Source organism: Hirundo rustica, chromosome 11, assembly GCF_015227805.2.
Source record: "Hirundo rustica isolate bHirRus1 chromosome 11, bHirRus1.pri.v3, whole genome shotgun sequence".
Lineage (NCBI taxonomy): Eukaryota > Metazoa > Chordata > Aves > Passeriformes > Hirundinidae > Hirundo > Hirundo rustica.
The window spans coordinates 4,440,140-4,465,033 of NC_053460.1; the positions used below are offsets into that span (position 1 = coordinate 4,440,140).

Consider the following 24,894-nt stretch of genomic DNA (forward strand, 5'->3'; position numbering starts at 1 on the left):
TCTTAGGGTTTGTGGCCCTGGATAATCTTGCCTATAATGAAAAGTGCTCCAACCCTTTCCATGGGTAAATTCTCTTTGTTTCACACAGAGCTCTTCATTTTAAATTTATCACTTTCTATATTTTTTATGGTCTCCTACTATTTATATAGAAGAGGTTTAGTGTATTTTACTCTGCAATTGCACATAGGCGATAGGAAAATTTCTGTGATACAGCTGCCGTGTAACTTTTTATAGCTATTATATCCAAAATCAGATAATTATTATTAATTATACTATATCCATAATCAGTTTTTGGCCAGACTAAAAGTGTTAGGATAATGCTCTGGCCACACTGATTAGTTGTCTTTAAAGAGTGCAATGTTACCTCTGCTCTGTAGTGCTGAAAACCTCACTGGAGTTACCAGCAAAAGTCTACCTTGCCCAAAAAAATCAGAGACAACACTCACACAACGCTCCACTTGAACGTGAGACATTCCAAATGCAGCAGGTCACAGACGAAAAGGGCTGAATAAAAGGTCTGGCTCCAGATTTTAAGCATTTGGTGCATTCCTGAACTGCAGAAGTTAAAACCACAGTATTCTGTGCATTCCTGTTCTATCAGTGTGTTTGACATGTTCCATCAGTAGCTTTAAAGAAGAAAGAAAGAAGATAAAAGTACCTGCTAAACTTAAGGTGTTGAGGACAAACTGGGTACCATAAAAAACAGTAAAGCAGTGTTCTTCTCTGTGCCTTGCTTTGCAACGTTCAAAGTCCTTTGAATTCTTTCCTGGGCGAATTTCTTTTATTTCCATCAGATCCACTGAAAGGAAACAACATTCAGTCAAGTACAACTGCAGAGCCTGAAATGGTAAGATGGATGACTCAAAGTATGCACACACATATAAAATAGCTATATATATATATATATATATATATATATATATATATATATGCAGATCTGCATTGGACAAGAAATGCAAATTGTACCAGCTTGCAATCCATAAATCCACAAATAAAAAGTAACAGACAATAGTGGGAAAGGACCAGAAGAAAAAAAAAAAAAAAAACCTGTCATATTTTTATTACTTCACTATCACTGATTTTCCATGGACAAGGAATACATACATATGCAAACACATGGCCCTTTGGGTCACAGAAAATGTTATTTCACAAATGGCATTAACTCTAAGCAAGTAATTTTCCAATTGCCATGACAACCCTTCAGAAACAAAAAAGAAAAGATACAATTCTACCTTACCCACCTAAACCACATATATCTTAGATAGCCAGGTAACCTTGTCAGCTAGTACAGTCATTGACACTTTCAAGAAAAATATCTGAAGTAGGAATATAAAGAGAAAATTGAGCTTAATAATTAAAATGTTTGGGAGTTTCCTCAGGGCCAGCTCCAGAGAGATCTGTGTTATTTAACATAACCTGTTGTATCACTTTCACCTCACAGCCCTCCAGAGAACAGGGTTTGCACTGGAGCACACCACAATGGGAACTCTGCATGAGCACACACTTTTCCAAGTCAGCTCCCTTTTTTCAAACCCTTGCTACAGGGCCTGCAGAACAGGAGTGAGACAGCACTGAAATAGAAATATGTGTGCTCTCAAGATAAGATACTTATTAGAAAACTGAGGAAGTGGTTTTGCTCTGCCTGTGGACCAGAGAAATAAACAGCTCTTTCCACTTCTGGACAGTCTTGACTTACGAGCTACAGGACAAAGAGTGAAGAAAAATATTTCATGGCTGCTCTTGAAATGTGTTTATCAGACCTAGCAAGAGCCAAGGAAAACAGCTGAAGGCTTCTGTCCACGCATTAAAGAATGCCACAATATAAACCCCCTGTTTTAAATGAACACCTCATCAGTAATGGAAAACCATTAACAACATAATGAAACAGCAGACAAGGATGAGCTGAACAATGGTAAAGCTCCCACCTGTGTAATGCTGCATTTCTGTGATGCCAATGTGGACAGACAAGCAAGGAAGTTCCTCAACAAAATCCTGATAATGAAACATTAATTCATCTTGGAACTTCTTATTCTTTGCAAAGTATCCCAGGCCAAACTTCTACCAGACACTCCTTTCTCACAGTCATTAAACAACTTAGAGTGTGAAAATGAGACCTCAAAGGTTAACCTGAACTAATCATAGGATACAAGCATCTTTCTTAAATGAATTTTTCCAAGCATCATTATTCTCAAGGTAGAGGTTTTAATGTCTCAGCCTCCCTCTCAAACCAAGAAAATATCTCTTAAGATCTATATACCTGATTGGTCAAGACCCTTAAATTTAGACACAAACTCCTAAAATAAATTCACATTGTTCCTATAAATGAGAAGGAACCAAAAGCTCCTAATAATGACTCTGATCCCCTTACCACTCAGAGTCTCGATTGGATCCCTAAAGATGCATCCAAATTACCATCCTGAATGTCACCATCTAAAAAAGTTGCTCTTAAGCCACGAATTTACATTAATATCAAAAGAGAAGAATCAGAATGCAGACATAGAAAGTATCCAAATGGAGAGGGGAGGAGGTTGCATGGCTGCAGGAAATGGCATGGGACTGCACACCAGACTGGCTCATTCTAACCACTGGCAGGTGCAACTCCAGTCACCTCCTCTGCTTTCCCTTTACACACAAATCCCTGCTGAAAAACACAGTTTTAACTTCAAAGTGAATCACACCTTTCCTTTCAGGTGCCTTTAAATCCACACATATGAAACAATACAACAAAAGGCCCTCTCAAAGTAAAAACTAGAAGAAAAGAGATTTCACAACCTGCACTGCTGTGGTCATTTCCAGGGGCTCTTACCTCACACTGACCTCTGAAATAAGCACACAGACTTACCCAATGTCTCCCCTCAGTTACACACACTCACTACAGTCCTTCTCCTTGCATTACAGCCTTTCAACCCCACCATCCCCTTCTCCTGCATGAACCAATGTGTAAATACATAGTGGCACAAGGATTTTGTATGTACAGACCTGTTACTGCCTCTCCAACTGGTTTTTCAGAAAGAGTTTCACTATACCCTAACTGCTAAACATTCAGTAAATAGAGGATTGGTTCAGCAAGAGAAGAAAATTGGGTGAAAGAGAGGAGAAAGAAATATTTAAATTAAAAAACTCAAATTCAAAATTTAACATCCTCATTATTTTCAGGCGACATATTTTCTATACCTCCTGCAAAATTTGCGCAAGATATCATTATATTTCCTTAGAAAATAAATGAAACAGGTACAAAACACAAGTTTTATTCAACATTCCTTAGATTTTTACAGAAATATAGATACAAAACACATTATAGTTTCAGAAAATTAATAGAAACTACCTATATGTATTTTAATGACATTTCATGGTGTCAGTTAGGATGTATTACTCTACATTATAGAAAGAAAAGCCAATGTAGGGAATCAAAGGGAGAAGAGAGAAATGTGAATACCAAGCATTAATTCTGGTTTTGCACTAAGCTCTGCATCCTCCACAGGTAGTCTGGAGTCGCCTGGCACCCTCCACGAGATGCCCAGTATCCCCAGCATGGCTGATTCCAACTACACCGAGAAAGGAGCAGGCCAGGAAAAGCTGCAACATGTTTCTGACTCAGATTAGTAAATCAACTTAGTTGTTACAAAGTTACTGTGAACCTTTTTCAGCACAATCTGTCGCTGAACAATTAAAATGTAACTTCATACCTATGCCAAAACTGCAGGCACAGCACTTCAGACACTCTATTTTTGTACTGCCTTGAAATACTGGAGCTTTCCTCCTTCTCAATCCTACGTGCAAATTGCAGAGCTATATCCTGCCCTGGCTTCATAGACACTTATTCCTGGGGCCTGGTACACCCCAAAAAAGCACAGAACTGGACAGGTGCACCTTGCAGAGTCAAATCAAATCCAATACATTTGCAGGTGCAATTTCCACAAGTGAAAGATCAAAACATTTCCTAAGGAAATATGTATGCCCTTTAGAGAAACTGACTCACATCCAGCAAGACAAGGAGAGCCCTCCCCCAAAACAGCCAGTCCCCAGCCAGTTTATAGAAGTCTAGTGCCACTCTAAAACCCACAAGTAGTTTACATTTCATCCATTCCTTTATGTGACTATTTCCCCAGGTTGAAAGGATCTCCTTAGCAGCCTCATCAGTCACGGATTATTCTGACAACTCCCTCAAGTGGCTCTTTAAGGAGACCAGACTCCAAGCACCTTCAATTACCCCACTGTCTCAGGCTCTGATCTGGATGTGCATTCGAGACACTTCAGAGCCTGAAGCTGCCCAGCTTTGGCAAATCAGTGAATTCAATGGATCATTACACTACTACATAGTTATTTTCCTAATACTGCACGGAGTAATTGCTCAGTGCCTCCCAGGGCACCTGACAGAGATCTTTACTGCCATGAATTTAATAAACTTTTGATCCTCAACATCTGCACTGATCTCCATTCAAATAACCCGGCAGTAGCGATCATGTTCAGTCACACACTTGCAGGTACAAATTCCTGTTACATTTCCTTCAGTCACACTTGGAGGTAGATGATAAAACAGAACCTGCGTTTCACTACAGCAGTGCTGTGCAAGCTGAGGGGAAGACATGACACAAGATAACCAAAGGTAAAAAACTATGTCAAGAGAAGAACTGCAAAAAAAAAAATTACATTGTTAGACACAACACTGTGCTCCTCCTTCCAGGACAGAACAACCAGCATTGCTACTTAAAGAGAGAAGTTCTGGCTCTGTCTGCCACAATGGTCACCCACCTGCCATACCCCGGGTGGGAACACAACCATCCAGCACCTGAACAGACAGGTGGGTTAGGGAACAGACCCTGCTGAAAACCAGCCAGTGCCACCAGCAGAGCACCTTCTGTGAGCTGGAAGCATCCATCTAAGTTCACTGGAGGAAGGCGAGTTTGCAAGAACACCTTGGGTCAAGTCAGGTAATGTTAGGCTGGAACATCAGGCTGATTGGGTATAAATGCATGGGTCAAGAAACCTTAGAGGCTGTCAACCCATCAAGGCACCCTTGATAGAAAAGTCTACATTAACAGTGTAAAAGTTTACCTGAATCTGCCATTATGCACTACAGAGTTCTGTAAGATAACATTCCTGATTCAAAGCCCAGATTCCCCAGGAGTATTTCAGCATCTGTGGCCACAAATGGTGCTTGAATCAGAGTTCAGTCATGTACTTAATGAAAGAAAAGACAAAGCCTACAGAGAGATTCAGAGAAGGCTTATAGAGTCAGAAATCATGCTGTGAGCATCATTTCAGCAAGTCTCAAGAAGGCTTAACAGAAACTGCTGCCAATGTTTTGAAGAAGAAAATAAGGGACTCTGATCACCCAAGCTGTGTGACCAAGACATGGGGTAGCCATTCTCTCAACGAATATAATTACATTTTCATGTGTATATAGGTATAGCAACATTCCACACTCAGAATCAGATCTTTTTTTTTCCAAAAATTTGCATTACAAAATATTCCAAAGTAGGTTTCATTTTAGAAAGGCAGAAACTGCCCACTGCAACCAAGGCTGTGTGCAAATGAGCGCCCAGTGAATGAAGGAAGCCTTTAGCACCCTTTTGCAAATGTACTTCATGGTGAGGGCAACAGCTCTGCTCTCACTTCTGCAGAATTAAATATTAACTACCCAAGGTGTGTTTTAACAGCCTCTTTTTTTTCAGAGCAGCAACGAAACACAAATCGCATGTGACTCTAGAGGGAACAAAGAGAGGTTTCTCTCGGAGGACAAAGTCACAAGAAAGCAGAAATGTCCTGCAGCATGGCAGCCCAGATGTGGCAGGGAAAGTACTTCAGCTCCTATAAACAGAGATGTTTACTGAGACATTCAGCAGCCCAAGGAAGTCATTACAGATAAGCCACAAAACTTCTGAAAACACAGTTACAAGGATGAAACATGAGAGACAGCGTGGTGCACCTTGAGAAAGCACCCGTGAGTACCTTTCCAAGGGGTCCTCTGGGGATTTAGCTGAGTGACTGACAGAAGGTTTAGAGAAGTGCACCTTTTAAACCCACAAGGTTTACATAATCAGGTCACACAGAGCTGGCATGTACAGTAACAACAAATTACTACCAAATTCATAACTTCTCACTGGATTGCTCAGTAGAGCACCCTGTTACAGTGCTTCCCTGCTCTGAATTCAAGGGGCTCTACACCTGGCTACTGTTCTCATATTAAAAATTAAAGAGCACCTCCACCAAATGGCATAAGAATAGGGTAAAATTTACATATGTGCTCATGAAAGTTCATATTCTGCTCCATACAACAAAACAAAACAAAACTGCTGGCATATAAACCTGACTTTGGGAAAAGGATGAAGTACCTACATCTCACACTCACTTTGATGAACCAGTTTAGGGGTGCTGAGGTCTTTGCAGTTGATTCCATCCCTGTTTTGCTGGCTGGCCATGACAGGAAGTCTGGTTGTTGTAAGTTAGCATCAGACATTGCAGAACTGAGCTGCTAAAGGGAAGACATTATTTGAAAAGAGCTAGAGGCTACACATGTTCATTTTTTCATTTGACCACAGAAACCAAGCTTCATGTACTCGGCTGAAGACTTACACAAAGATCCCCTGGCTAACAACTGAAATACAGCCATTTCAAAACACACCAAAAAAAAGTGAATTTTAATGCTCTTTTATGAAGCTACTCCATAAAGAGCAAGAAGTGGATTCACTTTGCAATGACATATTGTCCTTTAACAGTATTCAGAACACAGAAAGCAAATGACAGAGTAGAGACTCAGGGTTTTCAATCTGAGTTAAGATTATTTATTACTTTAAGTCTGAAACAGTAAGGAAATTCAGACAAAAATTCTGCCAGCAATAAGGAAAACTAAGGTAAAAATCAGCAAGACCAAGTCCAGTATTCAAGGCAAATTAAGCACTCATTTCACACTCCTCACCAGAATATACAGATGCTCATCACTTCTCCCAGAGAGGTACAGATCTGTAAATGTTTATGCCATCTTCTCCAATGGGGAAAAAAAAAAAAAAAGTTTCCCATCACAGAACAAATTTGCATTGATATTAACAATTCTACTAAATAAATGACTCAGCTGGTTAATACATAGAAAAAAAAAATTAAAAAATCAATGTTTAAGAATGTGAGCCACATGCATGGACACTCTTTTAGGTGTTAGTTTTTGAAGTTCCCCCAACGACAGCCAAAAGGATGCACAGCATCAAAATTTGCTCCCTTTGGCAGTGATTTTAGCAAAGTTTTTAAAAGCACCATTATCAAAATGTAATTGCAAGGCAAAGATGCTGCTGGATAAAATTCACAAAATAAAACAATGAAGATAAAAACCCCTAACCCTTGTTAGGTAGAACAGCACTGCCTGTGGCAATACACAGAAGGTTGCCATTAAATTAAACTACAGATCCCTGCATTTCCCCTCACCCTGTCAATTGAATGTGGTCTGACCTGGCGCTGTTATCTACATGACCTTAGTATAGATGCACCGCTTCTGTAATGAACTTTGATCATTAAATATCCAGGTGCAACATTTGGCAGAAACTAGTGATTCCTGCTTGGCTGCATAACAAAATTTACAGATTGAGAAAAAACAGAGCAGCTCCCACAGGTTCTAATTCTACTTTTAACATGAATTTACTAAGTCTGTTTTTAGTTTCCACATTCCCTTTACCAGTGAAACATTCAATTTCATGTTATGTTTGGGTTTTTAATCATGTTCTCAAGGAGAAATTCTGTAAAATCTCCCCTTTTCAGCAGGGAAGAAAATCTCAAGTGAACTTAACACTTGATAACGCTTTTCTGTAGGTTAAATGAAAAATCAGTAACGCTAAATGACTTTGAGATGGTAAATTTATTTTAAAAGTGGCCACTTTTTCCTACAAACTCTGGGAAAATATTACACATAAAACTAGAGCAGCGAGAAATGAGCAGTTCACATTAATTCTAAAATAACATGTTATGCATTGTCAAACACAGGTTTCTGTTATAAATGAAAAAAAGATACTAGATAGTCCTATTGCATTAATAAGGCCTGTGCTGCAGAAAATAGGAATAGCTGTTGTTGTACTGTGGTGTGCCATGAGCATCAAAAGCTTCAATTTAAGTATAGCCTTTATTCCCCTGCTTTGTAATTTTGCAATTACATTGATATGATTTCTGCACCTCTGCCATTTCCCAATCCAGGTACTTCATCCCCTGAGAAAGTTTTCAGAATAAATTGATACCAACATTTCTCTTCCCTTTTCTCTTTCAGCTTTACCTACATCCTGACCTCTCGCTCTGCATACAGAAAGAGCAGTTTCACAGCTGATATATAACTTTTTCTAAATATGGCCCTCTGATGCTTTAAACCTATTTCTTGTTATGAGCTTGCACAACTAAATTGTCACTAGATATTTTTATTATGGAGGCTTTTGCAATAAATAAAGAACATGAGGTAAACCAGGTGATCTTTCTTTTCCAAAAATTAAGGGATTAAAATATGGTTTATATAATTTTACAAAAGCAGGTCCCCTCTTCACCTGAAAAAAAAAAAAATCCTAGGAATTCAAAAACAGAGAAGGCATCTTCTGTCTTCAAATAGATCTCCCTTGAAATGAGCATGCTTGTATTACAGAGAATCGCACACTTGCGCATTCAAGGATGGCCCCACAGATTTCTGAGAGTATAAATTCTCCTGGCTGTGAATCATCCCTTCACTCAAGGCATCCTTGGAAGAATATACAGAAACTCACACATTTTCCAGTGACTAATCCAACTCTAGTCACCCTGAGCTTTCCCTTAATAATTGTCCTGAAAGCACTTTGCATCTGAGAAAGAACGGAATAGCCAGAACAGATCAGCTTCCTGGAGGTTTACACCTCGCCACCTGCTTGCTCTACAAACTTAAATATCATCACTTTGGGGCCCTAATTTACTCACGTGCATAGAAATGCTGTACCACAATTTGGGAGTTCTGGGATGTCCTCTCAGACAGCAAACCCCAGGTGTCAGCCACACAGCCGTGTATCTGAGCAGAGTCCTGGCAAATCCTGCCCTGCCTTGGCCACCCCTCCCTTCCCCTTAGCTGTCACTGCTGTCCCAGTGTGCACAACTGCCCCCACGGCGTGGCCATCCTGGGACAGTCTGAGGTGGGGAGAGCCAACCCCGGGTGTGTGTGACCCAAGGGTGCCCATCCACACCCAAACACGGCTGGAAAGGTTAAACACACAATAAAAATACACAGCAGAGCCATAAGGAAGCAACGCACTGCAACAGACAGCGCTGGCAAGTCACAGCTTCACAGTTACCCACCCAGGATGCAGGGGTTCGTTTCTGCAAGAAAAGGGTCCATTACAAATTAAACAAGCAAATCAAATCCCTCTCTGCAAGGAAATCAAACTTTCCTTCTCTCAGGCAAAAATGAGTTCATTCTCTTAAATGCCTATCTGGGTACACAGGTGAGACTAACCTTGGAATTTAACTGCTTAATACTGGGCTGTGAAAACATCACCCCAAACTTATGTCAGGCACAGTCAGAAATACAGTGCCTCTTGATGTCCTGTTGAAATAGCATATCTTGCTCTAAAGGACACAACCAACCTGTGTTTTTTCATTTAGGGGGAAATACAGACATTTCTGTTAGAAATTCCTTTTGTATACGGCAACTCAAGTCTCTCAAAAGGTCAATGTAATATCTCCAATACGTGGACACTGTGTGATCTGAACCACACAATGAAGACAGAGATTGTTTAAACCAGATTTTCTACCCTTTGTAAATCCTCACTTCTTACCACATCAAAGACCTGGATCTAGGAAGAGTTTTCTGAAGTTTCTCATCCAGAGAAACACATCTGCACTGAGCAGGAAATAGCCTTAATATTAGCAACTCTTTCACTCTATTCTATACAGATATGCTGGCAGGTTTTCAACACAGGGACCTTTTCATGAGCAATGAAATTTAAAATACAGAGCAGTGCCACTTTTGGGCCCATGGGGTTGTGTAAATAATTGTATAACTCATCCTACATCTCTCCCTTGCCTGAGTCAATTTATTCCAGAATAAGAGTAGCTGCCTTTTTGTTATTGTTAACTTAAATCACTTCCAAAATAATATTAACCAAACTTTAAAAAGGTCACTGTAATAATTATAATCAACTCTGGCTTAGAGGAATTTGAGTGTCCTTCAAACATTTACAGTCCATCAGCAAGAAAATCAGCACTATGACATCCAAAATTCCCAACATTACACAGGGTAGTTAGGGAGAGGGGAAAAAAAAAGTCTTGATCTCCAAAGGGAGAGTATTAAAATAAAGTATAAAAGTTGGACTCCATCTTCACTATCTATTAGCAGCCTATTTTTGTGTCCCTAAGTTAAAGAACTCTCCTCACTACCTGATTTAGAAACACAAACCCATAGCAGATGCAAACACTGAGTTTTCTGCCTTCTGTAAAGAGCAGTTGCCAAACTTGAGTCAAAATAGCACACACGGAACAGGAAACCATCTTAACTTTGCCACTTGTACTGGATATTAATTCTTTTGGGACTGACACATGCACAAATAGTAATCATTAAGATCACATCATGAATGTTAGGTTTTGTACAGCGTAAGTGTATTAATACAATACTTGAGATGATAATGCTCTACCCTCAATGACTTTAAAAAATACAAAAACCAAAAATGTGGGGTTTATTTGTCACAAAACCAAGACAATTGACCAGCATATATTTGGGGTCATTCATATACACATCCATAATCAAGAGGCTGCTCTATTCAATTATCAAACAGGGAAGCTTCAAATTTAATTTTTTCCACTTTTCAAGCAAAAAGAAAGCCTGAGTCTCACTCAAAAGAAGTAACAGCAACATACAAATAACTAACTAAATAAAATACTTCCTTCCTCTTCAGCAAAAACACTGTCAGCAAGTTAAAACTGCAGTGACTTTCATTTCTAGTTGACCAGATCCAGTCCATGGTGAGTTGGAACAACTGTTCATATCATATTCTGGAACAATATCTGCAAAATACAGTTTGTTGGGGAAGATTTACTGCTTTTTAAGACAATAAAACAGTATTTTGCATATCTGTGCTTTAGATTAGGACATATTTTTGTTCCCATTGTTATACACATCACTGAAGTGTTGCTCAATTAAAAAAACTGCTACAGCATTACAATTTTTGTGGAGAGGCAGATGGCTTTTGGGTAAGTCACAGGTCTGGAGCCATGTTCCCTGTTCTAGCAATGACTGCCTGTGGATCTGGGAGCCAAGTCATTACCCTGCTGGATCACCCAGGTTTAAGAATCAAAATACAATATTCACCTTCTTTTAAAAGCATTAAAATCCACGCACAGAGCAAACTAGTTAATTTATTACCACAAACACACACCACCCCCAGAAAGCTTTGATAAAAGGTGATTACAAGACAGGACTGAAAAAGTTGACCCCAACATCTGGAATGCACAGTCTGTTCAGCTTTAAATTTGTACGCCCTGGGAAAATGGCTACGACAAGACTTCACGGTCAGAGGTTGGTTTGGCCAGAGGACTCTGAAGTCTCCTTCCCTCACTGAGTAGTCACTTTCTGCTATGTTCTAATATTATTGCTGTGTGTGTAAAGCCCAGGCTTTATCTGCTAGACAATATTCAAGCCCTGCTCTCATAACTCAATTCTACATGCCCTCTCAGGACTTCTTTTCTGGCACAGTACCAGCAATACACTTGTACTTGCATTCACACACTTCATAATAGGAAAGGATAATTACACTCATTTGTCACATAAGAAACTGGGGCAATGAAAGATTATGATCCAGAGTACCTGTTAATTGGGTGTCCAGAACTGTTTGCTTTTCCCCAGAATACTGAATATGACCACATTTTCACTACCAATGATAAAAACATCCTCCCAGACAACCAGTCTTTATTTCCACTAAATCACATTTCCAGTTGCAGGTCCAGTCTCCACAATGAGACAAGAATCGATGGAAACAGCAGCAGAGATTTAATACTTTTAAGTCAGGAGCAGGAAGAGAAACTGCTCAGACAATCCCAAAATCATGCAAATCTCAGTGCCTGTCTTTGCAAACTTACAGACCAAGGGGTTTTTAATTTACTGTATGTTTACCTAAAAAAACCCAAAACCTTCTAAAAATCTAAAAATCAACACCTCAACAGACCAGGTTCTGGCATTTCAGAAAAACTATTCAATTCCTTTATTGAGGACAAACACTACTTAGCAGCGGTAGAGTAAAATCATGCTCACAATAATTTAAAAAATGTTACCATATAATCATATGCAAACACTGTAATTACATTACACCATCCTAAGCTGCACAAATCACAGAAAAGCCCAGGCTGAGCTTTCTTGGTATCTCTCGTGTTCATAAGAACTGAGGATTAGTCTCACTTTATTCTTCTCTTCTAGTTTTTGCAGCCCTATCTAGCCTTACACTCCCCTTCTATTTCCTGACCTTGTTATAAATAGTGGGTTTAGTCAGTTCCAATATCAGCTAAAGAGCCAATACCCACTCAGGGCCTTGAAACCGCCTCATATCTCACAGCTTCATCATCCTAAGTCATTGGTGCTTTCCAATAATGGTCCTCAATAATGACTTCCATCCTGAGACAGCAAATTGCCCAAGAATACCAAAATGTGAATTCAGTTTCCTTCTGTTTGAAGGTGTTTGGTTGGCTCTTTTTTTTCTTTTTTTTTTTTTTTTTTTAGAGAGAAGTGGTAAAGAATAATTACTCACAAGAATTTATAAGACATAATGATGGAAAACTGTCAGTTCAGAGAACGCAAACACCATCATATTCAAAGATGAAAACTTTGAGAACAAGGCTAAGGATAAAAGCATGTTAATCATATTTAAGTAGTGTTAGATAACTAAATAATGAGCTGCAGAAGATTCTTCATCTATATTACAACAATTCAAAATATTCTCAGCAAATTACCAAACTCTTTCAGCCCAAATCTTCATAATGTTAACAAAAGGTTTGTTAATTAATATTTGACAAGTACATCAATTTATTAGTAACTCCAAGTTCAGGTACACACTGCAAATACTCACAGAAACCTTCAATCTTGTCAGCTGTCTTGCTCCATGCTACCTGCCTGGTTTCCATTATGACTTGAATAGTCCTTCTTTCAGGGCTGCTCTTCTTAAGACTGAATATTGTCATAACAGTTCCCAATTCCAAGGTCCTTTTGATCTGGCTTTTCTCATACTCAGGCAGCACTCCATAGTCTATATTCTTCCTGGGCATTTTTTTTTCTTTTTAATCAAACTTTTATGGTCTTCAGTGTCCTATAGAGAAAAAAAATATGCGGAAGAAAAGGGAGAAAATTCAATATTCCTAACAGCATTTTCATTTCTTTAAAGATCACATTTATGTAGTTAGATACCTAACAGAGACTCCTGCCCATGCAAATGCAAGGCAGGTTCAGGGCCAACATTAACTCTTGCTGGTTTATCCTGCAAGGAGGTACAAATAGCCTTCACAGGGGGCAGTTCCAGCAACATCAGCTTGTGTAAACTCTTGCACTGTATTAGAATTTAAACCTGGATGAGACCTACATGAGAATGTAAAGCATTGTAACTGTCCTTTTGAGAACTGTAATGAAGGGAAAACATGAGTAATACCAACACTGAACTGCTGGCAACATCTAAACATCACTTTTTGCACTTTTAAAACTTCATGTGTCTGTTTCTCCTACACAGACTGCCTTTTCTTACCCACAGTGTTGGGTGGCAGATATTTGTGTGCATACACTTGGGACACATCTTGGCACAGAACAGCCAAAAGAGGGACGTGCACAGATATTAGCAAGTTTCTGTGCTCTCTGGTCTCCCACGCCACTGTATCAGCTAATTACGAGCCTGATTACTCGTCAGTGAGATTATTTACAAACAGGATGGTCTGCAACCTGCTCTTTCACCCATGAATGAGTATCATTGTCACACAGCTCCCAGCCATCCCCGAGCAAGACAGGTTTAAAGAAGCTCTGTGCATGCAGCCACCAGCCACGGCGTCTCCTCTGCTTCTCTTCCTCTCTCCTCAGACCACTGCTCTCCATCACAAGCAGTTTCAGTTTCCGTGTTCATGGCTAATTCGACCGTGGCACTTTTCGCTTCCCCTTCGTAACTTCTGCCAGCCCTCGCCCCCTCACCCCGTGTCACTGTCTCCTGACTGCTCTTTGCTGCTCCCTCTCATTAATAGCACTAAATTGCCTTTTAACATCATGCCACCAGCTGCTCTAGGAGCAATCTCTCTGACTTTGAAGCTGTTGGGTGCAATCTTTCCAATCCCTTTTTGAATTCTACCACTTCAATAAACACTTTTTTTTCTTTCCCCCAAGTTAACAGAGAATCCACAAGAGTCCCTTCTTACCTCTACACTGCCAAGTGTGACCTTGAAGAGCTCTACAGCAGGAACTACTCCACGGTTTGCAAAACATTGTACACATTATTTTGTGTTTTATAATGGCTTGCTAGAGTATTAAAAAATGGAGTATTATTTTCTTTTAGCCATAATGTAACTGATCCTTTTAGATGACCTGAAGATAATCAGATAATCATTTAAATTATGACAGGCCTGAATCTAAAAAGACAGCCATGGTCATCTTGCTACAATGATTTGTTAAAACAAGAAATGAAAGGAGGGAAAAATAAAAAAATAAAATTAAGTCTTTGAACAGTGTCTGTTTTCTGACAAAAAAACCCTAGAAATCCTGTCTTCTCACTTTGCTCTTTTAAGAATTATAATAAAACAAATGTGCTGTGATCTGGGACAAGGTTTAAGTATTTCTGCAACACTAAACTGAGTAATAAAAAATTGAACTTTTAAATTAGTATAGTTTTTCAAGAGATGATAAAAAATATACATCAGTTCTGCCTTATACAGTACAAGGTATAGTTGTTAAATTAAATATCATTTAGAAAAACAAGTAAAGAAGTTACTGAATACAGCTATTTAACAAAGGGCAACGCAGCAGGTTTTTTGAGAGATAACTCCCGTAGCAGAAAGGAACTGCCTCTCAGAGGTGGCTTCTTAAACAGTTTCTGTTGAATATAATATACTGCACTTCCCCTTTTAAAGGCGCTCTTTCTCCTGAAACCAGAGAAAGCAGTGGATTTCATCTAAATTAACTCCTAAATCAAAAGCCAAGTTTTTGACCTAAGGTGGAAAGAATATTGCAACATTTGATCAACCTAACTGACCACTCCCAGACTATTTTGGCTACCTGCTCCAGTTTAAGAGTAACATCACAGAGAGCTGCCTGATAGTAAAGGAACTATCAAAAGCCCTTGGCATTAGACCTTCAACATCAGGAGTTGTCTTACACTCACCCACAGGTGCCCCTCAGCCTTCTTTACACCCATCACTGCACAGTTATCTGAATTAACAATCTTTCTACCCATTGATGCAGCAGAATTCAGTGGTGACCTTTATCACCCCATTACCTGGATGCCTCTAACCCAGCAGAGTGTGAACTACAAGATGCTGTGTGTAATAGAAGCATCACTGCTCGTCTGCTGAAAAGTTGCTTAAACCTAAGTTGGAAAGATCCAGCAGCATCACTTACAGGACTCAGCAAATGAGTTAATATCACCAAAACGTGCCACAAGCTCTAGCTTCAACACAGACATGACTCCCTCCCTTTGACTGTAGGAATTACAAGAGCTAATTTTGGAAGTGTCCTGTACCATATGCAAAACCTGCATCACTGGTTACTGTTTGTGTAAGACCTGTTCTGATAGATTTTAACTGAAAAAGCCTGACTGATTTGGACTAAAAAGTCTAAAAGACACACTGCAAGTAACCAAGTGAACATGGACATTAAAAAAAAAAAAAAAAAAAAAAAAAAAAAATCTATTTAATCTATCCGTCTGCTTTGTTTTACTTCATTTACTTCAGACTTTAAGAAACAGACCCTTCTCTGCGGAAGACCCAGTGTACAGCTCGCAACTCTCTTTGTGATAACACAGAGAGGAAAAACTAGAAAAGGCAAGTTATAAATGTACCAGCTAGCAAAGAATATCTCAGATAACCACGGATGAATCCATAGTCTGTTACAATTTCACCCAGATGACACAGCCGGTGCTTTCCAGATGCAGAAAGTTAACCAAGAATTGCAGTCCAAAGTTTCTCTCCAGGCAATTTCTAAATTTTCCCATGCGCTCTGGACGTTGCAAAAAGTTTGTTGCATCCTCTGCCCTGAGCTCTGCCTTTGGATTGAGGACATCACCTCGCCAGACGGACACCCAGCAGTGACAGCAGCGCGCCGCAGCACTAATAATTAATGACAATCGACGCAGGGCCCTTTCGATGCAGCTGCTGTCCGCAGGGCCCTGCGGCCGGGCGGGGCGAGCAGGGGAGCGGAACCGCCGCAAGACAGTGCCCACCTGCGCCGGGCAGGCCGGGCCCTCAGCCCGGGCAGGGCCGCGCACGGCTGCGCTGCTGTCAGGCGCTACCACACTGCCAAGGTTTCCTTCCTTCTTCTCCGTCAGGCTGGGCTACGGCGGGGCCCGGCCAGACACAAGGTGCGGGGTGGCAGGGCCCCCTCGGGGAACGCCCAGACTGCCTCGTCCTCCCCAGCCCAAGCGCCCGCCGGCCCCTGGCACGCCCGTCCCTCACCTTTCGCCTCACCCCGCTCCCCGCGCATCCCCCGCCCGCCCTCCCCAGAGCCTCCCTCACGCCGCCCCAGCCCCGCGGCACCTGCTGCTGCTGCCGCCGGGCCGCCCTCACCTGCGCGGCGGCGGCGGGGGCTCCGTGCGGCGGCGGGGCAGTGCGGGCGCTGCCGCTGCCGTCCCGCTGTCCCGCGGCGCCGCTCGGGGCTCGGCTTCTGCCGTCACCGGGAAGGGGCGGTGCCACCTGACCCCGCGGCCGCCCACGGCTCCCCTCAGCCCCGGGGCACCGGCCCTGCCCTGCCGCGCCCCCCTCAGCGCCGGAGCGGGGCCGGGATCCTCGGGGCTCCTCGCCCCGTCCCTCTGCCAGCCCCGCTGCTGCTGGGGAGGCGAGGTCCCGGCTGCCACGGTCCCCTCAGGGCCTCGCAGCCGCCTCCTGAGGCGCCGTGTCCCCTCCGCCAGGGCGGGCTGTCCCGACGCTCCGAGCTGATGTTCTTCTCGTCTGGGGAAGGTGGCTGAGCTTTAGGAAAAGGCCGTGCAGCTTCACTGTTGGTGGAGTTGCCTTGTCAAGTTAAAACTGACTCCGAGTGATCCGCTACAATAGTATCGCGCGTCAGTTTAGGAGCGGAAATTCTGAAAGTATTTATCAGGTTGGGATTCAGAAGAGTAGTGGTAGGACGGCATCCTTGCTTGCTTACCCTGGGGCTTGAAGGTACAGCCATTCAACTTGATGTATTGGTCTTGCCTCAGACCAGTTTGATAAATCGGTGGGATATTCCTACACCCTTAGGCAGGATACAAGGTCATCCCAGGGAACAGGTCACACCAGTTCAGCAGACACCAAAACAAATGCTCAGAAACCAAAGCCAGGGATGCAACAACATTTGCAGGGAAGATCTTGGCCATTTCTGCAAGGGCTGTGCTGCGTTACAGTGGCAGGTCCTGTATTCCAAATGCTGATTCCCAAGTGCTGATAAGTTTCATGGAGATAATTCTTCATCTCCCCTCCTTCCAATACTGGTGGCTGGCACAAGGGTCTTTCAACAGACGAATCTACTATATTGAGAGGGAAAATAGTTTTCTATAATTTCAGCCAGCATTATAAGTGGTTCAGCAATAGTCAAACATTAATTAATACTTTCACCCTGTACGCGCAGAAAGTACTGAAACGAAATGATAACTGCAATGGAGTTCTGCACCAAATGCCGCCAAAAATACTCCCTAGCTACACAGAAGGAGAAGAAAATGTCAATTGTGTCCAGCTCTTCTGTGGGAACAATTTGGGAAACTCTTCCTAAATGTAAACTAACAAGCCTTTATCAAGGTCAAAATTACCAAAAGGTTTCAAATAAGCATGACCTATCGGAAAAGAACTGAGGAACACATTCAAAATATACCACCACAAAAGGAAGAAAACCCAGTACCTGGGAAAGGTGTGGTTCATTTTAAATGCAAAACAAAAAGGTAGTCATTGCAATCTTATCACTGTTTGCTATCTTGTGAAGACTTTTCACATTTTTCCAGATGTCTCACCTCTTTATAACATTTGACTCAGTTACAAATTCACAGAACAACATCTAACAGGAGCCATGGTAGTAAATGAAGGAGAATAGCAGAACATTTATTAATCACACCATGGTGTCTCTGCTGTATATTATTTTCAGCCCTTCATCTTTGAAGTCTTCAGTGTGTCATCTTGAAGTTGCCTTTGCAATTATGTGAACAGTGACAAAAAGCAAGAGCCAAGCAGCCCATTTCCCCAGCTGCAGAAGCTGGTACCCAAACATCCATTCACACCAGAGAGAGCTGAAGGGTGCAGGTGATCCTGGGCATTTTCCAAGCAGGAGATGGCAGTATTCACTTAATGTCAGCTGTCACATCCAGGAGTTGTCTGGGTCCGTTGTCAGTGAATCCAAGTTCCAGCAAATACCAGCCCCAGCAGCCCCTCCTGGTTCTGCTTCACTTGGCCAGGTACCAACAGTCTCCTCACGAGTCATATGGCACAGCTTCAGCACAGGAACCACCCTTGAACAACCCAGAAGCCACACAGGCACAGAGTGCTAATCTTTTATGGTATTTAGAGCTGTGCTGCCATAGTTAAAACACTGCTGCAAAGAAAAACTTTGGTCTGGACATACTTGTGGTTGTGCCTCATTGGTGTTTTGGAAGGACAAATAAAACCTACCCATTCCCAACGTTTCTTGCATGACCTTAGACTTACCTGATAAAATGCTCTTAAAGCTGAAGAGTCACCATATAGCCAGAGAAAATACATATATTGGAGAGAGTCATAGCTGCAGTAGGGATCATAACACTGAATCCTGTAAATTGCTGGATGTAACATAATCTCAGATGGAGTAAGCAATCCTTAAAACCAAACCAATAAATAAAGAGTAACTCTTAGAAACACCAGCTGTTACTCAGCACATTCACTAAACCTGAAATAAGAGTACTCAGACTTCCTCACAATCCCAATAGATTTATTATCAGAATCAGCAGCTCTGCTGTCCAGCAACCAAACCTCAAAAATGAGACCTTCCAGGCAGACAACATAATTTCCGGTAAGGATTACGGATCTCATAGTCACAGATAACTATCAGGTGACATCTCCAATCCTTTTTTATAGGGAAAAAAAAAAAAGCCTGTAGATACATAGTGAGGAGAGGTGTGGGAAAATTAGTTCTCTGAGTTGAAGAATCTGCCCCAGCAAAGCCTGTGTGTTTAAAGGGAAGAAGGTTAACCACTAGAATAAAATCTTCCTTCCTTTATTCTTTTTTCTTTTCAGTTTAACTTCCTTCTTATAATTTTTAATGACACCTTGAATTGTTAAAATATCACGATTCATACCATAAGATCTGAAAAGTGAGTTTTTCAGCTAGGAGTATAGTTTTGCATTTTGATCATAAATCCCTCAGAAAGGGAATTTATAGTGTTCATGCTGAGAGTCTCTTAATTACAGCATTGAGACATCCCACCCTGTCTTATATTTGGTAATGAAGCATTGATTGCTTCCCCTGAAGAATAAAGCAAGGCACGAAAGAGAGGCACAGGACTGGCTAGGCAGCCTCGTGGATATAATAAATAAATACTGGTCACAAAACTGGTGCCACTTCCTCACAGGAGCTACAATGAGAAAACTGCTTTTGTGTAGAAGACAGAAGTTGAAAAGATTTCCCCCATCAATTGTAAGAAATGTTAAACAGCGATTAGGCAGGAGGAACAAATATTTAAAGACTGTCACAGACATTTTCTAGCCAAAGAGTTTACTAACCACCACACTATCTGCACTCCTCAGCAAGATGTATGTTAGCTCAGCTAGATTTTCTGGTTAGAGCTGCAAAACTTATAACCAGATGTTTCACAAAGAAAACTTAATTTTCAAAGTTTGCCTTTATAAACCTTTCATCTGCAGGACTCAAGCCAATTTTAAACCTGTCAAAAGAATTCACAGAGAGCTGAGATAGCAACAACTGCTGCAGTCTGGAGGGAAGAGGGGAAGGATGTCCCCCCCAGTGATTGTTGTCGCTGGCAGAGCAGTCCTGTGCCACCCCAGCTCCTCATGGCAATGGCTTCAGCTACTCTGTGAAGCCTTGATCAGGTGTCAGGGGTCATCTTTAGCCGCTCAAAGGCCCTTTGTAGCATGAAGTTGACCTCTGAAAGCAATGTCCAGCTGTAGCAGCACAATTCAAGTAATGAGTTTTACAGGAGATCCACCTTCAACACCATCACAGAGTGCGACGGGTCCAACACCCCCAGCACATCTCAGCATAACAGAGCTCAGGCTCCTTGAAGAGAATCTCTTGTAGAAACTGTTCTAGTGTGTACTTGGCTCCGTTCTTATCAGAGCTGCATTTTAATCTTGGTAAATTATTGTCATTTAATCATAATATTTAAAGTAAATATTGACTTAAAGTAAACTCCTAAGGTCACTAGCAGAAAAGCTGACATGAAGGAAGGGAGGTTGTAGTTGTAAGTGGCTGGCCTGTTGCCTGCTGAAATGTTTGTCTGAGTCCTCAAATGTTGAGCTACTCCTCAGTTCAGTCACCCTGTCTCTTGTTATTTGCCAGATCTGCATTTAAAAATATCTTCTGAGGAGTTACTGCCCACTGGCCTCATACACAAAATACAGTGATGTCCCTTAAAATTTCTGTAATGAATTGCATTTGTAGTTGTCAAAACAATTTTTTTAAAAAAAAATAGAATTTTAATTTTTTTTTTTAAATTTTAAAAAATAATAAAAATTATATCACATTTTCAAAGGCCCAGAGCGTGAGGTCTGCTAAAGATGTCACAGCAGTTACATGCCTTGGGCAGAACATTGCTTACAGGTTTAATCCTGATGTCCTGACTTTGGAATAGCATTTCCTCCTAGCAAAGCTCGCTGTGCCAGAAGAAACTTTTTCATTTATCAGAATTATATTTTCAAAAGTTCCAGTCGAGTGAAAACTCTGCTGTCTGGTTTGGGATGCTCAATAAAAACCTAAAAATGTAAAAATATTTAAAATAAGCATCAAGTGCATTTTTTTAGACACACACTAACAAGTTACTTATTCAGCATTTTGAGCCAGCTTTGACCACAGAAAACACCAGTATGTTTAAAGGGCCTGCAATCCCACCTTCAGATGCTGAGTTAGATATTACAGTCACTACATCCACAGTGATAAAATGCCAGCAGCTCATTACCGGTACTATCAACAGTGTGTTGGTACCAATGTTACAAGGCCGCAGCAGAAAAGGAAAACTGCAGAAAACTGCAGGAAACCAGAGAAATTTTCCTCCTGTGCTTTTTAAGTCAATTACATACAAAACTTTCATAAAAATAATGTGATTTTGAGTGGGAAAGACTGGGAAAAAAAAAATTTGACAACAGTTTTGAATGAAGTGGGTTGTAACTCAGCAAGAAACAGTCCAGCTCTCCCCCCTAGGTAACTTCCAGCCTTTCATTTCTTTCCCACTACAGAGTAGCACCATGGGTGAGTTGAGGAGAGGAAAGGCTCTGTTACCACCTGCTTAAGCCTCCTGCTCTCACTCATTATCCCTGTAAGCCTGGAGAGGTTTAGGAGGGGATCCTCAGGCAGGCTGGGCACAGCGAGAGGGGCTGAGCTCAGCCTTCAGCCACTGCTCTGAGTTCATCCCAGGGAGCCCCATGGGGGACTCACAGTGTGAGAAAAACACACACCAAGGCTTCTCTCCATGGGCATTTTCCTTTTTCCTCCCATTCTGCTGAGCTCTTCTTAACATTGATTTTGCTACTGCTGGTGGAAGCTTTTCTGGGATCATAAAACAGAGTGAGCCCAGGTTTTTCTCTACTTTCTACATGGCTGATTGCAGGGATTTATTATTGTGCAAGGCCTTCCCTCAGGGCACACAGGAAGGGAGGAGAAGTTCCTCGCATCTGTGCTCACTCATGCATAGATCAGCTTTAATCTGACACATGCTACATCAGAAAAGTTTAGAGAAACCCTCTAGTTAATCAAAGCACAAGAATTCTCTGGGGGTAACGAGAGCACGCTGGTCCTAATGCAGATAAGGATGCAGTTGTGTAAAAACACGTCAAAATCTCACTAAAATCAAAATATGATTGAAAACATATTGATATCCTTGAGTGATAATTTCTGAATAGGGATAGAATGAGAGATACTCTACAGGGTTACGCCTTCCAGATGCCTGTGCCTTGGAAAAACATCCATCTGGTTATATCTCCAGGATCAGTATATTTGTATAGAATGCAAATCACTCTTGCAACTGCTGTTATCTTTCTGCACTGCAGTCATAACTGAGTGAGTCATGTTAAAGGGTCAAAACCTTCTGTTCCACTTTTTGTGATAAGCATCTTTTCAAGGTGCAATGTTAGAGATGCTGCGTGCCAACAGATCGAGGTGGGAGCTGGTATGGGGTGATCTACAGCCATGATCTGACAGACTTCCGAGTATCCTGGGGAGCAAATTTACATTTGTATCTTCAGAAGAGCCTCGGTTTAGAAGAGCAAAGGATCATTTTTCAGAAATGCAGGTAGATACCAACAAACCCGTATGGCTGCTGATCTCAAATACGTGCATGTGTGTGTGTGTATAAAAATGAATATAGGTAGAATCCTGTTATTTCACTTATAATATTAAAAAAAAAAATTCCTTCCACATCCCCAAATAGATTATATTTGTGCAAAATTCAGAAACTACACAATACGTTTGTAAACACTAGCTACATCTCTCAATAACATTTGATTGATAATCTGAACTTAGACATTCTATGAGATGCTTTAGAAATAAACACAAGATTTGAACTCTACCGAGAAAAAAAACCAACAAAAAACAACCAACTTTCTTTCCACGGAGAATTTCTAACACGCTCCTCATTTAACAGGAGACAACATCTAGAATAAAGAACCCAGCAACTTCGATTTACAAGTGTTTATTTGGCCTGATCTCCAATTAAAAATATATTCGTTAACGTCAGCTTAGCATCCAGGACTTGTGTGTGCTTATAATGATCATAAAAATGCCACACATATATACAAAAACTCTTTCCTCTTTTCTTCTTGGACTGGACTAGTAATTTTCAAAATTTTCAAATTTTCATTTTCTCTTTCAAAAATGTGCTTTTAAAATTTCCTTTATGATCAAGAAACTCCTTTTATCCTGGAGCTAAGCTACAGAATATTTTACAGGAGAGAAGACAAATGCTGGGACACTGACGGCTCTGCCAGGTAATTTAAACCCAACTGTGTTCTCTCCAGAACCTTTCTGTCACACATGGGGAACTATTTAACCCCATTTTTGCAAAGGATATCTGCCCTGCTGAGCCTGAAAAGCAGCAATACAGAGTTTACCTTTAATCCTGTGCAGAATAATGAGTGATACACTGCTGAGATTAGTGAGGCAGTGTCAAACGGAGGTTTCTTCCTCTTAGACTCCACCTGGGTAAAAGCACACCGTTAGGACTCCTTAAGCATACAAAATCTCTAATCAAGTTTTCAACAGCCTGCACCTTTTAGCTCATTTAAAATTTAAAAGAAAAAAAAAAAAAGTTGTCACCTTTGATGGCACTCACTTCTTCGCAAGGGTAAGCTTAGTTATGGCTGCTGCTAGCAGGGAAAAAAAAAAAAAAATAAGAACAAAAAAAAGAAGGTCTCAGAAAAAAGCGAAACACTAATTCTGAAATCTATCCCTTCCAGCCAGCAAGAATGATTTTCTCCTTTTGTAGCATCCTCATGGGCTGAGCCCTTTTCACACTCACTCGCATCAGGCGTTAATAGCCTGGCAATGTGTTAATGATGCCCCCACCTGAGATCGGCAATTCTAACAGTTTCTGGTTGTTTTAGGCAAATTTTAAATTCTTTGCCTTCTGGTTTCTAAACTTTTGGGATGTCCTTTCTTTCTGATTTAAGTTTTTTCTGCATCGAAGGGGTTTATAATTTACTTTTTTTACAAACACTAAGAATCTCAGGGACTCTGCTCATTGAGCTTTTAGGATCATGTCAAATATCTTTAATCCTTAGGATGAAAAATAATTAAAACCCTGAGAATTGAAAAATTCACATCCGTTTCGAGATATGCATTTATAATATTTATATATATATATATCATTATCTTGTGTGCAGCCACGTGCTGTCAGGAGAAAACAGTTTAAGCATGGAACCTAGGATTTAAAAGATCAGAAAAGAACTCCTGGTTCGTTACCCTGGAGGGAAATAGATTAAGAGAAGGTTCACTTTGTTAACAACTGATAATTTGCACTCATTTTTTTTATTATTATTTTAAAAATAGAGGATACATTGAAGCTGAATAATTCCGGTTTTCCATCGATTTATATGCAAGCAATAATCAGAATTTATAATTAGACCTGTAGATAAACCTATTTAGAAATAAACACAATTTTAACGCATTGAAATGCAATACAAATATTTATAGCAAAACGGAGTTTGAATATGGCAAAACAGAGCTCATTTTTTGAGATATTTTATGAAAAACAAAACAGAAAAGAAAACATAGAAAACTAAAAATGAAAAACCATGCAGAAATATAACTGGAGAAGAGGTTCCTTATAGGATATCAAGGAAAAGTAAGAAAATCCTGTTCCCAGTTAGTGCCAGCCAGCAGCTTTCCCCTGGTGTGGCAGCACAGAGGGAGGGGACACACAGAGCTGCTGACTTATGACAGATATTCTCAGCAGGCTGAGAAGACCTTGGCCACTGCTGTGGCAGAAAAGCCTCAGTTACACACCAAAGACAAGAGCTAAAGTTGCTTTTTGATGATTTTTGTAGCGTGACAACAGCCAGGCTTTAGCGCCGGCAGCG

The 24,894-nt window shown here is 40.8% G+C and overlaps 1 protein-coding gene across 13 annotated transcripts in view; it reads right to left on the bottom strand.

The window, feature by feature from the left end:
* The window catches only part of PLCG2 (phospholipase C gamma 2), a 62,380-nt gene extending 38,592 nt beyond the window's left edge, over positions 1–23,788 (bottom strand). For 4 of the 13 annotated variants that reach the window (XR_009208216.1, XM_058422107.1, XM_058422106.1 and 1 more), the window contains exons 1-7: positions 23,633–23,788; positions 23,428–23,514; positions 20,925–21,078; positions 18,820–18,965; positions 17,297–17,654; positions 13,041–13,277; positions 659–799 (exon numbers count right to left, since the gene is read on the bottom strand). Coding sequence is in view for 10 of the 13 variants with exons in the window: in XM_058422107.1 (XP_058278090.1) it covers positions 659–799; positions 13,041–13,236 (337 nt within the window). In the remaining 3 variants the exon portion in view is untranslated. Of the gene's footprint in view, positions 1–658; positions 800–13,040; positions 13,278–13,897; positions 14,000–14,361; positions 14,528–15,995; positions 16,267–16,719; positions 16,766–17,296; positions 17,655–18,819; positions 18,966–20,924; positions 21,079–23,427; positions 23,515–23,632 lie in introns of those variants that run through there. The other 9 variants (XM_040075465.2, XM_040075466.2, XM_040075467.2 and 6 more) reach the window with 9 other exon arrangements.
* Between the last annotated feature and the right edge of the window lie 1,106 nt (positions 23,789–24,894).